Source organism: Solanum lycopersicum, chromosome 11 (assembly GCF_036512215.1).
Source record: "Solanum lycopersicum chromosome 11, SLM_r2.1".
Taxonomy (NCBI): domain Eukaryota; kingdom Viridiplantae; phylum Streptophyta; class Magnoliopsida; order Solanales; family Solanaceae; genus Solanum; species Solanum lycopersicum.
Genome location: NC_090810.1, coordinates 39,658,518 through 39,675,117, shown reverse-complemented (window position 1 = coordinate 39,675,117; position 16,600 = coordinate 39,658,518). Strand labels below are relative to the sequence as shown.

General features: G+C 30.8%; 1 protein-coding gene across 1 annotated transcript; it reads right to left on the bottom strand.

The window, feature by feature from the left end:
• Positions 1–548: 548 nt before the first annotated feature.
• LOC101243954 (SKP1-like protein 1A) lies at positions 549–3,253 on the bottom strand. Its single transcript, XM_004250675.5, has 2 exons — positions 2,768–3,253; positions 549–905 (listed from the first exon to the last, which is right to left on the bottom strand). The coding sequence occupies exons 1-2, from the start codon at positions 3,059–3,061 to the stop codon at positions 732–734; spliced, it is 468 nt and encodes a 155-aa protein (XP_004250723.1). The 5' UTR covers positions 3,062–3,253; the 3' UTR covers positions 549–731.
• Between the last annotated feature and the right edge of the window lie 13,347 nt (positions 3,254–16,600).

The following is a 16,600-nucleotide window of genomic DNA, read 5'->3' as shown; positions in this document are numbered from 1 at the left end:
AAGATCTACAACCTAGCAAACTAGCCTCCTTACTAGCATTTTTCCAGGTCCTCTCGAACCAGCATCTTCCAACCTGGTGCTCACTTCCCGGACTACTACAAGGAAGGGTTTGGTTAAAATATGCCAGATTTCACCAAGTATACAAATGGAACCTAACCATACATGTCCTCCGATTATATCTTCTAAATCGTCCACACTAACAATCCTCCTAAATGGAATGTGACGATGTAGTATGTAACCGTAGTATCCCGAATGGGCCCCTTCTCATTATGAGAATGTATATAACCCTATTCCGGCCTGGTCCAGCATGGAATGAACTTATAATCATGGAATCGACTCGATCATCAGATTATAGGTTATAACAATGTTCATCACTTCTTATAAACAGAGTTCAGAAAAGTCGAGAACGTCATACCCCTTTATTTACAGGTCATATACTCCAATTTTCCACTACTCATATCAAGCTCCTAAGATCCCCATCACAAGTAATAAAACCTAGGACACATAACAAGTACAAGTAATCGCTATTAATAGATCAACAAAAAGGATAAGCACTTAAGACTTCATAACATTAAACCCAGACATAACAATAGCAAAAGGAGGTTCAAGTCACTTAGTTAGGACAAAGCCAACAGTGAAAAGCAGAAATAGCATACTAAATATTTACTCACACAAGATTGTTCAGACGATCTTATAGAAAATATAATCCAAATTTATCCTCCAATGCAGATTCACTCAAATGCCCAAGCATTCTCCCTCCTAACCTCCTCTTCTTCCTCAGGAGTGAAGTCATTCTTGATGTTAAAGGTCTTCCGGATCTCCTCTGGTGTTTTCCCTTTAATCATGTCTGCCACGGTCTGGCAAGTGAGATCAAGCAAGCTCTTGATGTTCAAGTAGTTGGCAGCCTGGAAAATAACAAAATGACTCAGTTCACAGCAAGTAGAACATCAACATCCTAAAGCTCTAATCAGAAGAAAGAAATACCAAAGTTCATCGACAGAATTTGAGAAAAGAAACAGATATTTATAGATTCTGTCCTGTACACAAGATGCTGATAAAAGGGAAATCTAAAGATATAACAGAATAAATTAGCAAATTCACAGTTAAAACATTCAATTGGAAGAACTGGTAGCTACTACAGGGGAATATAACTGACATGGCAGAACTTGGGTACAAATATCCATTCTCCATCATTTTTAACAACCTGTAGCACAAGACGCTGATAGAAGGGAAAAATATAAATGCTAAAGATCGACTATAAACAGAATATATTAGCAAATTCACAATTAAAATACACAGTAGGAAGAACTGGTAGCTATTAAAGGGGAATAGAACTGACATGGCATAACATGGGTACAAAAAGCCATTCTCTATCATTTTTAACAAGTTGCTACCTCCGTAGATACACTACATATAAAAGTCCAAAGGTCTCAAAGCAAAATAAAACCCGAGCAACCATGTAAACTGAACTAGCGAACAGAGCTCCAAACAGATTCAAGTCCGACAAATACACTTAACCCTTCTCTATTATGTTCTCCAAATGTGACAGAATCCAGAATAAAGGAACTACCAAACCACAATTTCCTCTAAGAATCATATATCCAGGATAGATTCTGCCAATTTAACAGGGAATTCAACTGTATGCAAGAAATCTTAATGGTTAGATTCAATTTCTATATAATGCAAGGGTTTCTGGTTTTAGCAGTTGCCCATGTAGCTCCAAATCAAAATATTCTTTTTATAAGGAAAATAACAAATATATTCAAGTCAAAATATTTCTAAAGCTTCACTTCAATCATATCCGCACAATCCCTAAATTAAAATATCCTCATTACAATACTTGGGATTGCAAGAAGATACCAAATCTCCTCCTCACATGACTCCTAAGGATGATACACTAATCTATTGCAAAAAGATACCACCAATTCCACACATATGACTGACTAATAATAAAAGAGATCAACCCTAAACAGACAGTAACCCAATACTCTAGCTAATATCAAGTCATTCCCACTCACAATGTAACAAGATTCTTGAGAGTCATACAACACTAAGACAATTGACCTATAGTTTTGGGTTGAAAGATTCAGGTTTCACTAAGTCCATGAGGGTGGAGAAGCTAAACTCAATAATCAGACTTCGGCTGTAGGATATAGAACACCGAAGCTCTAATAAAGATGCCCACATATCGAAAAGCACGATCAATCAACAAAACCTTATTTTAGTCATGAAACAGATATAAAATAAAGCAAACAAATAGATAAAACAGAATGAGCAATCAACAAAAACCTTATTTTAATCATGAAACAGAGATAAAATAAAGCAACCAAAGTGATGAAACAGAACGAGCAATCAACAAAAACCTAATTTAGTCATGAAACACATATAAAATAAAGCAAACAAAGTCATAAAACAGAATGATAAATCAACAAAAACCTTATTTAGTCATGAAACAGATACAAAAAAAAGCAACCAAAGTGATTAGATAGAATGATCAATCAACAAAAACCTTATTTTAGTCATGGAACAGATATAAAATTAAGCAAACAAAGTGATAAAACTGAATGATCAATCAACAAAGCCTGATATAAATAAAGCTAGAGACCCTGAAAAAGGTGCCGACATATAAAAAAGCACAATCGATCAACAAACCCAGATAAAAAACAAAGCAAAAAAACTGATAAAATAGAATGATGAATCAACAAATCCTGATATAAAATAAAGCAAACCGAGTGATAATTATATGTAAAAAGGTTCAGATTGAGACCAGGATCAGATCGAAGAGGGTGCCCTGATCAACTTTGACAAAATCAGCATCAAAGGTTTTGAGCTCATCTTCAGATGCCTTATCCTCAGTTTTAGAAGCATCAACATGGCGTTTGCAGTACTCAATAACCTTAGCCAAGATCTTGCTGGTAACATTAGGCAGAGGGATGCTGGTGTCGGCGCAATCATCTTCAATCATATGCTTGATCGTCTGAGATTCCAAAGCAACCGCTTCGTCCACCTCGAAAGTCTCGCCGTCGGAGCTCTTCAACACGATCATCTTTGAGGAAGCCATGGTAGATCACTCAATCGATTCACGAAACCCTAAACCTATATTTCGATAAAAGAGAGACAGAAAAATAGAGGAATTATGTGTGGACCAGAATATATATAAGGTTGGGGATTATGGTAACTATTAAAGTTACCGTGAGGTAATAAATTCTTACCTTCACCGTTCCGTATTCATAGAGCCAGTTTGGATAAACTCAAAAAATAAAAAAGGTGTTTTTAGGTTTAAAAAAGTAATAAATTAAATTTTAACTGATATTTAGGTTATTATAAAAATATAAAAAGTAGGGAGTTTCACTTTTGGTATAATTATGTTTAATTGATTACCCCATAAAATAAATAATTTGTTTTGGTGTGTGATTTTGTGTAATTGGTAATTTTTAGACCATATACAAAGACCAATTTCAAGTTAAAAATTTTGATAGGTGTATTGATGTATCTAATTTGAAAAGTCACTTGTGACCTTTTATCTTCAAAATAAAGAAATAAAATTGAGGTCGGGCTCTTGTCTAGTAAATTGCATAAAATATTTATTATTTTAATAAGATTAATTTTTTAGATTCACCTAATAAAATAGAAAAGTAAAATATTTAATAGTTTTGTTTCTTCGTCAAATTCATCTTTCTTCTCTTTTTTGTTATTTTACTTCTTTACCTTACCTTTTTTTTAATTCTCCTGGCTCTTTTTCAAAAAATATCTAAATTGTGGAGTAAGTTAAAAAAAGAAACTAACAAAAATAAATATCTACTTTATGTCTCCAATAATAAAAAAGTAATTCTACAAGATAACAGAAGAAACACTATTTTGAGATTTAATTTCACGTTTTTTAGTATATAAATAATTAATATATTGAAAACTTTTGTATATAATTCAATTTTAAATACACTATTCATATTTTAAAAATAAAACTCTTACGCTTTATATACTGTGAAGATTCTAAACTTACACCTTCAATGAATTCATCTATAACTAAATATGTTAAAATAAATTATTAAAGGATCAACTAAAATTATAAATAAAAAATGGTTTTTGTGAAGTTATTGCTCACAAATTTTCAAACTGAAAATGAAATTTTAATTCAGGCATTTGATTTTTTAAAAAATAATATATTTTTGGAATAATGCACAAGTACTCCTCAATCTATGCCCGAAATCTTAGAGACACACTTATATTATATTTATGTCCTATTACTCTACTGAACTTATTTTATTAATAACTTTCTACGCCTTTTCGGCCTACGTGGCAATATCTTGTGGGTCCAACGCTGATTGACTTTTTTTTTAAGCTAGTGCCACATAGGCCAAAAAGGAATAGAAAATTACTTATAAAATAAGTTCATGGGGTAATAGGACATTAGTATAGTATAAGTGTATCTTTGAGATTTCGGGCATAGAGTGAGGGGGTACTTGTTCATTTTTCCTATATTTTTTAAAAATATCAAGTGATACAAATTAGTTAATAAGATATATCAACGGTTAGTAATAACTTACTTTAATTTAAATATGTATATTATTTATAATTTTATTTAAATGTAATATTTCTTATATATAATTTTTGTTTATTTATTTTCTCGCTTTCAAATTATGTATAGATGATTAGTTAGATAGAATTTCATTTACGTATAACATTCATTCTATACGATGTTTATATTTTTTTAGGAAATTAGAAATAACATTATTAGTGGATAAAATTTATATGACTTTTATATAATATAATGTAGAAGACGTGAAGTTTGATTTCAAATTATAAATGGTCTATCTTTGATTGAACATATATAGTATACAAATGTTTAGTGTAATTAATTAATTGAACATATATAGTATACAAATGTTTAGTGTAATTAATTAGGATTGATGCTTATAAGTTATATGAATTTTTATGTTTCTATAATATATTGAAAGAATTTTGAGCTTTAATTGTTTTTATATTATAATAAAACAATATAAAATTTAAATTTGTGTTATAAAATCAAGCTCATGGCAATATAAATATAAAGAGATGAAAACAAGAGGAGTAAGATGGAAGATAAGACTTTCTTCTTATTCAAGTGTATTTTACAAAAGGTGAATGATATCTCTATTTATAGAGTAGAAATATCACCCAAAGGCACCATGATAAATGCTCAATTAATAAGTACATAGTTATCTATAAAGGTTCATGTCACCTTGGAAATGTAGATACATGATAGGATAAGTTCATGAAGAAAGCAAATGGACAATCCACACAATTCAATGGATTTATAACACTCCCCCTTGGATGTCCATAGATAATGTGCCTCGTTAAAACCTTACTAGGAAAAACTCTGTGAGAAAAAATTCTAGTGAAGGAAAAAGAGTACACATATCTTTTGATACGCACTATTTGTTGCCTCATTAAAAACCTTGCCAGGAAAACCCAGTGGAAAAAAAAACATCGGTCAAGGGAAAAAGAGTGCAACGCGTATTATACTCTCCCTAATTTAAACATCACTTAATTTCTTGTGATGATGTCTCCAATCTTCGTACATTGTGGTTGGTATATTCTTTTTTAAAGAAAAACCACACATTTCTTGAATATGGTGTGTCATTTATCTTAACCAAACGCACTTTCAACTTGCTTCATGGAGGACTTTTATTTCTGCATAGCAACATTTGTTTGCTTTATTGATCGCCAGGATATTATTGTGCCTCCACATGCAAACACATAGCGTGGTTGAGATAGAGCTTTATACGGATCAGATAAATATTCTGCATTTGCGTAACCAATCAATTTTGTTTTGGATTCCTCGGAATAGAATAAACCCATAACTATGGTCCTTCGAGGATATTCAATCATGTGCTCAACACCATTTCAATGTCCTTTTATCGGGGAGAAAATGAATCTTGCCAGTAAATTTACTGCAAAACAAATATCTAGAATAATATTGTTAGTAAGATGCACTAGTGCTCTGATTGCACCAAGATAGAGTTTCATCACCAAGAAACTCTTCATCCTTCTTTTGAGATCAAACTGAATCATCATTTATGTCAAGTGATCTCATAATCATTGGGGTACTCAATAAATGTGATTTATCCATATTAAATTGCATTAAAACTTTTCAGTGTATGTGCACTGTTAGACAAATATTTCATTTGTCAAATTATCAATCTGTAGGTCAAGACAAAATTTTGTCTTACCAAAACCTTTTCATAAAAATACAAGGACAATTAGGGTCATTCTTTTGTACCCTTTTTCTTCCTTGACCATTTCAATCCATATAAGGATTCTTGAAGCTTTATTGAAAAAGTTTCTTTCAAACTCTTATATGCTTCAGACACCTCGATTGTTTCAAGGATTTTCATATAACCTTCATTGTGTAGCTAGACATTACAATTATTCATTACATGCATTCAAGTTTTTCATATGTTGCCAGATCAAAACAAACCTCATTTCATCCACCAAAGGAGAAAACATCTCTACTAATATCAGGACTTTTGCGATAAACCTTTATGCCCCAAGGCACAAACCGTATTTGATATCTTACGATTATACTATCGCATAATAATTTATTTGTACCCCACTGACATTATACCTTGATTTATGGACTACCAGTCCAAAATGTCACTTTTCTAAGTGAAACAAAATATACTTGAATTGTGCATTTTACTTGGCCAACCATTTATCTGTTCACACTATATGACAAATTTGAATTCAAGATCCTCATCATAATTTATAACATTGAGCGCTACCTCATATCAAAGATACCGTCGACGGTTATTTGATATCGATTCCAACAAGACATAACTTATTGAGATCTCTTCATTTTTCATTATTTCAGGTACCTGAACCTTTTTCAAGATTTTATGAAGTGTTATGTCAATGTGCTCCTTTATAGCACCTGCCTCATTATCATGAACATATTGATCATTTGCTCTTTCCTTCTTCAAGGAATTTTATATTTGGAATCGATTTGTTTATTACGCTTTCGGCGTATCATAGACTCTGTCTTCAAGGACTTCACATTGGAGCATTTGCAGCTGAATTATATCATAGGGTCAGTGCATTCATCTGGCAACTGATTTGCAACATTATGCAACTAAATTATCCCTTGAACTTTAAGTTCATATATTTATTTAACGAGGATCTAGATAATTCGTAATTAACCTCACACATAATTTTCAGCTGTCAATCATCTCTCCCCCTAATTTTAGAAAATCTAAAATTCATTCCAATCTTATTTGGAAGTTCATCTTTGTGCGTGGTGGAACAATTAAAATCATAACCGCACATTCAACATTTTAGATGAAATTATATGGTTCCTGACCCTGAACCAATTTTAATGGGGAAACCTTGTTGGTTTGATGCATACATGTGTTGCTACATGTTAAATAAAATTATCTCATACCAAATCTTATTTGTGAGTTTTGTTCTCATAACCATGATTTAGCTATAATTGAAGGCATACAATTTCTGCTAAAATCAACCAGCATTATCAATATAATTTCATAGTTTGGAACTATGCTCTTAATTTTAACAATTTGAGCAAACAACCTTACAAAAACCAATTTGTAAATTGACAACAAAATACATGTGACGATCGCATAGATGCATCAATCATATAGTTGCAAATGATCCACATGACAGGTGAACGGGCCCATATTCACCCTTTTATATGTTCCAAAAAATTTTAAGGGATTACAGTCCCGACCTTAGCTGGTACAATGATCATTTTATCAAGAGAACAAGCAACACAAGAGAATTCTTGAAGAAACTTTATTTCTTCATCATATAAATCACCTGAATTCTCAATCACGTTTGCATTACATTTAATCGGAATGGTCAACCAATCATGCCAACTGATCTTTATTTTAGTACACTTATAATTTACTTTTACATGTGATTTCATCAGCATGTACATGTTTGTATGGAACAAACAGGAGGAAAAGTGGGGTAATCTTTTACATAAACATTATAACTCTCTTCGATCGTAGTGATTTATAGTCTCAATATTTATTTTCATTCATCCGAAACTTAAAAAGTTTCTTTTGAGACTCACTACAACCCCAATATTATTCCTCTGATAATAGCACAAGTCGTTAGAGCTTGCAATTAATTTTGTGTACTATGACATATTGCATGACACCATCCCTATGGTGAGCATCTCCTTCAAGGAGGAAATTATATTATTATTGTCATGGTCAAAATCATTACGAGCAAGACGTCTTTCTTGCTTTACTTTTGTTGTACCATAGGTACACAACCAATGACAAATTTGTATTGCCACACAATAATGACCACAACCCTTATAGGCAAGAACTATTTCATTCTTTTGCCCTTTCGGTAGTTTATATCATAGTGACGTATAAAACATACAATACAATTAGCCATTTCTACCAAATAAAATTTATTTCCTCTCAAATCTCCCGTAGAGATGAGAAGTGACATGTATCATTTTTTTTTCTCAAACCTTCTATAGAGGTGAGTAGTGACATATATCCAACCCATAATGATTTTATCACATCTGGACCCATTCTCTTATAGAATGGTCGAGCATTCACGATACTCATTACAAGTCACATTCTCTTCAAGGATTGGACTAATTATTTATATGTACTTTATAAATTTGCATTATAAGCACATTGTCATGGCTTTAAAATTCATCATATTTCTATGACACACCTCAACATCACTTTGAAAGATTAAGTGTACCATCACTTTATCTTCTTGTATCATGATAGAAGATTTATAAATTTGTCAAATTATTGGGTTGACAACATTCACAAGTCTAATGACCTTTCATACCATTTTGATAATGAAAACTGCCTTCACATTTCGAAGGACTATTGGAGAACCCATAGTGTTCTTCCTTTTATAATTACCACAATGATGACTATTATAATTCCGTCCCTTTATGCCTTTTTTCATATCGTTAATCATTTGTCATCTTTCAGACTAACTATTTACTTTACCACATTCATACGATAGAATAGAGCAAGTGAACATGCGATTTCAAAATTATCATATGTTGCTACCACATTCTTTTCAAGGAATGGAGCAAATTCAATAGGACGAATTTAAAGACTTTTCATCAAAGCCTTAGTCATCATTATATCAGCACTATGGTGCATTGACTCAAACTCAATGTCTTATCCATATAAGGCGTGTTACGCCATAATTCTATGGGACTTGAACTCAATCACGGTGCATCAAAACTCAAATTGATGTCTTATCCTTTTGGTGCGATATAACTTGAATCTATCGTCTTATCCTCAAAGATTTTTCATTATGGTGCATCCGGACTTTAACCTGATGTCTTACTCTTTTGGTGCGATGAAACTTGAATACATCGTCTTACCCTTAACCAACGGTATAATAGACCGAAGTACAACATGACTCACCCTTACAGTCTTTCAAAACAATCAAAATAACATTCAAACTCATGCTATTAAAATTTTATACCTTCTTCTATTTAAGAAGTTTTGTATAGCATGTTATATTCAACCAATAGTAGTAGTTCTTGATAATTGTTAGTGACTGAATATTATTTTTATTCTAAATCATAAAATATTCTAGAAAATACATACCTGATTTTATGCATATAATAATACCTTGATTCTCATAACGAGATCAACCAAAATATGAGTTAAAGAAAAACTAAAACTCAATCTTAATTGGCTAGAGATTCGTGCTGATAACGTGTTATAAAATCAAGCTTATGGCAATATAAATATAAAGAGATGAAAACAAGAGGAGTAAGATGGAAGATAAGACTTTCTTCTTATTCAAGTGTATTTTACAAAAGGTGAATGATATCTCTATTTATAGAGTAGAAATATCACCCCAAAGGCCACCATGATAAATGCTCAATTAATAAGTACATAGTTATCTATAAAGGTTCATGTCACCTTGGAAATGTAGATACATGATAGGATAAGTTCATGAAGAAAGCAAATGGACAATCCACACAATTCAATGGATTTATAACAATTTGTTTATACACAATAATTCATAAACTTATTTATTTAGAGCTCATTTAATAATAAGTATCAATAATGTCATTATCATTGGAGAACTATGAAGATGTTTTTCTTTCAATTTTTTTTTATAAAAATTATTTTGAAATCATAAAGAACTTTGTATATCAGTTTGATTTTATTATAATTTTTCAATGAAGATCCGTCAATATTTTTATCCAAAAAATATTTGTATGTGTCTGTAGTGCTCAAATAAAAAAATATCAATTTAATAAGCTTTATTTGTGAATGATACTATCCATCTACGACCGAGGATATAAAAACAATTATATAGTAGGAGAAATATTATTGTAGTTTCGATTTTCTTCATATTTCAATCACATACATTATAAGTATAATCAGATAAAATATACTCTACTTTTATTATTTAACTTCTTTTTAGAAATTTGATGTGTAATATCAAATCCTTTAAATAAATAGGAGTAATTATTTTTCCATGTCGATCAATTTCAAATTTTTAATTTTGAGTATTACAAATATAAATTTTTAATATTAAAATTTAGATATAATTTATCTTTTCTAAATTAGAAATTATAAACTAAAATAGATCATCTACACTTTACTCCTCTTTTTATACTTTTTAAATTTTCTCTTTTTATCATTAAGAAATAAGAAATGGAAAATAATAAACAAAAAAAGAAAAAGTAAAATAGAAGAATTTTTGAAATTGAAAAAGAGATACTAAATTTTTTTACTATTTTTTATATAGTTTTTTACTACTACGCTTACAATTTTTCTTTGGTAAAACAATTTTTTTTTAGATCTTGAAAATTTCAAGAGAGAAGAGCGAGCGAAACTTATGTTTTTTTTAGTACATTTTGTGGTTCCTTTTTAATGTTTAACTATGAAATCTTAAATAAATAATCTCATCAATCATTTTCAAATGCATTGAAAACATAATTGAAAAATATATTCAATATTTGAGTTAAAGGACAAAAATGTTTAACAACAAACAGTTCATAGTGTGAACATGTCCTTTGACTATTATGGCTAAATTATGGTCAAACCTTTCTGGCTAAAAAAAAAATTCCATTTGAAAAATAACCAATTTAGATCACGCAACAAAAATAAGATAATTCACCATTAAAGCTCACAACAAATAAAACGGAGAGGACTAACGAGTTAATGCGGGTGACAAATGACCAATCCACTAATCAATTTCCTCAAGAACAAGCAATTCCCACCCAAAAACGAGCAAGTCTCAAAAATCAATTACAACTTATGCGAAAATAATCCCCAGATTTAACTACTTGTAGACATCACAAAAGTCGTCACTTTGGCCACTTAAGGTGCATCGCAAAATGAATGGCCTAATCGCTAAGCGGCCTAGCCACACAGGCAAACTATCTCTAAAGTAGACCCTGACCAATTTGATACACCCCGGAAATTTTATGACCTAGACTAGAGCTTCACAAAATGACTAATGATGATTTTAGACTTAAATAGATGTAATAAAACTTGTCTAAGAAGTGTTAGAACCAAAATGCTAAGAAACGACCATGACGTCCGAAAACTAGCGAAATTGAACTAGTGAACGTCCTTAAGTTTTGGTAAGATTTGGGAGTGTTGTATGAAGTCTAAAACTTGTAAAAAGGCTTTAAATAGATAAAATAATGTATATAGGGTTAAAACATCCAGGTCCGACCCCCCAAGGATCGCCCGAGGAGTCCACAACCCCACTTTGGACTAAGCAAGTTGCCAAGAGGTAGCAACTTTTGTGCTTAGAGGGACCAAGTCCGCGTCTCGGACTTAGCACACCTAGATCCAAAAGTTTGTTCTGCGACATGGACACATTGCAGACTCTTCTATTTCAAAAATTGTTTTTGAAAATCTTGCGGGATCAGCTTCACGATGCGAACTTGTTCCCCATCGAGAATCTAAAATTTGAATTCGAGTTTGACTTCATTAACTGGTCAACTTAAGTGAGGGTACTTTGAGTATTTTAGGGGAGGGTTATATGTTGATTTTCCTTCAGTTTTTTCTCACAATCACTCACTCAAATCAAAACCCCAAAGCAGCTCTTCCTTCTCTCTGCACTCATCCTCCATTGAAGAAGCTTTCAAGGTTGAAGAAGAAGATCAAATTCTTTCAGTTTCTACTCAATTTTGGGGCAATCCATCTTTAAGGTATGATTTCTTTCACTGTTGAGATTCTTTTTTCCCAAGAGGTCCCTTCAAAAGATGAATTCTAAATCTCCCAAAAACTAGGTTTTTTTCTCTCACATTCTTTGAAAAACAAAATTATCAATCAATTGTGATGGATCATGATGAATTAATGTTGTTTAAGTATATATTGATGGTTAATTGATGATTTCCTATGAGATTTCCTTAGACACATGTCTTTTCCCCAATTTCATGAAAACATTGAATTGGTATGATGAATTGTGGAGATCATGATCATGTAGAGTGACTACATTGTTGTTAATTATGTAATTGATTCTTGAATTTACCTCGTTTATGTAATTGGTTATGTATTCTTGGTAATGTAAGTATGAAGGTTCTTGGAGAAGGTATGTTGATTGGTTCTTCTTGAATTCGATTGTGAATTATGATTTACTTATATCGTAATGATTCTATGTCTAATGTGTGGTTGTGATGTGATGATAGGTATTCCTCATCCTTAACCCTAAGACATTGAATTAGATATGAGCTATGTATGCATGTTATGATACGATATTGTATGATTGAAAATAGTTCATTATAATTAAGATAAAGTATTATGTGAAAGGTTATGTGGTTTCTTAAGTAACACGTTAGTTCTCACTCATGAATTCCTATGAGCTGTTATGATAGATGTTCACATAGGAGTCTAGAAGAGACTAATGTGATCTTGAATGATGAGTATGATTATTACTAAAAGGAAGAATGCTTAGCACCGAAAGGTCATGTAAATGTGATGGAGGTCTCACGTTTAGTAAGTCCGGCCTCCCATATGGGTTTTATCATGTTAGTAAGTTCGATTCCCTAGTTATGTGTTGTATCATGAGATGGAAATCTCTACGTCTAGTAAGTGAAGGTTTTTAGCAACAATCTTCTTGACCCTTAACTATGTGCCCACATAAGACTCTAGCTTAGTGGATCTACCTAGATAACTATGTATGAATGGTTACACCTTAGGCAAATGTTCTCTTTTTGGTGTGGGAGTAGAACACCGGATTCTATGTAGCTCACATGGTCTCATGTCAGTTATTGCACTTATTTCCCTAATGTAAAAGTAAAGAACAAGTTAAGTAATTTATTAGGGTTGTCTCGAAGGATATTACTTAGGATGAGGGGGGGTATAATACTTCTCTCACTCATTGCACATGTGGGATCCTAAAGGATGGTTCTAGTAGTGTTCTTTTATGATTATGATTATGTTGATAAGCTATGAGTAGTATTCATGTATTAATCATGTTATGATGACTTTAAGAGAATATGTTGTAAGTATGAAGCGGGTTGCTTAATGTGGTACTTAACCTTAGATAGGATTATACGGTTCTATTTGACATTGCACAGTATTGCTTAGGTGATCTACATGTTGGGTTGCTATTATATAGAATTGACTTCTTATGCTTCTTATATATGCATGTTCAGTAAATTGATAGAAAACATGATTTTGACTAAATTGTCCTTTTCTACTGCATTGATGATTTTTGTGCATAGTTACCATACATAGTACATGTGGTTTGTACTAACCCATATTTTCTCCTTATTTCCCAAATATTTTAGGTTCAGGCCATTGAAGAGATTCGTAGTCATTGAAGAAGAAAACTTGGCTCTTTCCTAAGTCAATTGGTAAGTCCTCATGAGTTCCGAGGATAGAGCCACTCATCAAGCCTTATGTATTTTGTCTATGTTTTGACAATTATTCCATTCTTATATTGAGACTTCATTGTAGCCTATATGATATATTGAAATAGACTAAGGGCTATGCCCAAACTATTTTGATTCATACTCTTGTAGATGGTTTATATGTGAGATGAGACTTTAGACTTCTATATGATTTGTTATGCTAAAGAGAAGTCTATGTACACTTCGTGTGTGAGGAGTCTATGTAAACTCCATATGTAAAGTCTTAAATTCATTCGAAACTTTTGAAATATGATGTGCTATGATGTATTCTAAGGGCTTATCTTAGTCCTTTAGAGGACAACGACGCCAGTTACACCTGAGGGGTAAATGAAGCTAGGGCTGCAAATGGGGTCAGACGATAGTGGACGCTAAAGTGGCTTCCTTGCAAGGTGATAGGGCTACTTGATCAGTTACACCAACACAGTGCACTAGAAAAATTTGCTAAGTCGCAACGAACTCCGCTTGAATGATTGAGGGTTGTTTGGAACCATGTGTTATAAATGAATTATGCTACACCATGAAATTTGGTATTCCAGACTGAAATAAGATGTTGAAACTTTCAATCGAAGTCGTTCCTTATTTTATGTTTTGTTCTATTTGAGAAACAAATACATTGAGGCTTGTAATTATTTTTTTTTATTTCCGTATTTTATATATTAATGGCTTGTTCACGTGACAATCAGGTTTTAGAGTTATAATAGAATGAATAGCCCTTCCATTTTTATCTTGTCTTTGCGTTACTTTGGTCATTTCTTTCGTTTCGTCAGTTGAAGCTGATTTGTCTTGGTGGAAATAGACAAGTGTTATCACGTCCATTTTTGAATTGTGCAAAAGTTCATTTTATTTGTTTTTTCTTCTTTATTAACTTGCTATCTTTGTAATATTTTGATTCTCTTTTTTGAATTATTCATAGTCAACTTAATTGTGGTTTCTACTTATTCATACACTCACTATTCCGATCCAATGATATTAAAAGAGGGTACTAAACGAAGTCATTTTTCTTCCTAGATTCATATTTCACCTCTAAAAATATTTTCACGTTTATTTCTGAAAATAATTTTAAATGTTAAAGTTTTGCAATAAATATCACTCTGAGGGGCTAATCCTTCATCACACCGTACTTATATTTTTCTTCTACAATTTTCATCACATACATACTCAATATTATTCATATTAATATTAATTAGCATGAAATGAACATGTTGAGGAACTAGTATAAAAGAAAGTATGATGTGATAAAAATAACTTTTTTAAGGGATAATCTGAGAGGTTTTGCTCTATACCATTCAACCCTTGTGGTTTATGATATTATACCTATCTCTTTTATTTTAATTTTTTTATAGCCATTTTTTAAATTTTAAAATAAATATAAATTAATTACATTTTGACATTTTTTTCCTTCTTTATATTAATTTCTTCGTACTAATACTAATGCATATTGTTATAAAATTGATTTGTTTAATAATATACATTTACTAAATACTTTTTAAAAATAGACCAAAATAGAAATTAATTAATACTATCATCATATATTATGCATATGTATCGATACATGTGTTCATTTTTTACTAAACAAAGATGAAAGGTAATTTCCTCATACTAATTGCTGCATTTTTAGTTTTAGTTTTTTCGATTCCATCAACTTAGGCACATTTTGTGTTTCTCTATTTCAAAAAAAAGTGATTTTTTTCTTTTTAGATGACACTTTAATATTAATTTTTCAGCTAACATATATCAAATCACAAGATTAAATGATATATTAATATAATTTTAATTTTAAATCATAATTAAATTTTTTTTCTTTATAAACTTCATTTCTAAGTTAAATTAAATCATTCTTTTTAACAAAGAATATTTATTTTTATTGGATTATTTTTAGAGTATATATTAAATAAGTCGATTTTTTTCATCTATCATTAGTTTGAAGATTTAATATAAAGAAAGATATATTTGTTAAATCAAAATTAATTTATATTTTATTTTAAATATAAATCTAAAGAATTTTCTTAAAAAGTCAATTTTTTTTAAAAAAGATAAAGATAATATCATAAACCACTAAACCACGAGAGAGTAGAATCATATATTATTATAAGAGGGAACCAAAAAAGTTAAAAGTTGAATTACGATTTTACCTTTATTATAAATTAAAACGATATAAAAATATTTAATTATTTAATTTAAATATTTAATTATAGTATTTTAATAGAAATGTTAATGACTTTTGCACTTCTTTAGATTAATTCTTAATTAAAATATCTAATTTAATTTATCTTCTTTAAATATTTACCCTTTAAATAGATACATGTATATGGTTTATCTTCTAGATTAATTTATGTTCTTAATTAATATTTGTTTTTAAGTTTTGTAACACTTGACCTTTCAACTTTGTAAGTTAATCTTCATATTCCAAAGCTATATTTTTTCCTATAAATACAATCTTTTAATATTATTTTTATAGAAAGATTTTCATGTGATACAATTTTTGTGTGTGGAAGACTAGAGAAGTTTTAATCAAGTGAAGAAAATTTCAAGGCAAGAGGATTTATGTCAAGATTACAAGGCATAATGTGATTATAGGAATGAATGTTAATTACTAAAATATCGAAGCTTGATGAATTTATTTATTTTTACTTATTTGTCGAGATCAGAACTATGGTAAGACCCCTCCATTTATGTAGTACAATATCACTTCCATTAACGTGTCTTCCAAATATTTTAATT

Bases quoted from the DNA above. Each gene is read 5' to 3' on its own strand.
- LOC101243954 (XM_004250675.5), bottom strand. From the start codon at position 3,061: ATGGCTTCCTCAAAGATGATCGTGTTGAAGAGCTCCGACGGCGAGACT. The intron at 906-2,767 runs GTCTCAATCTGA...GTTATTTTCCAG, and splicing joins CCCTCTTCGATCTGATCCTG to GCTGCCAACTACTTGAACAT.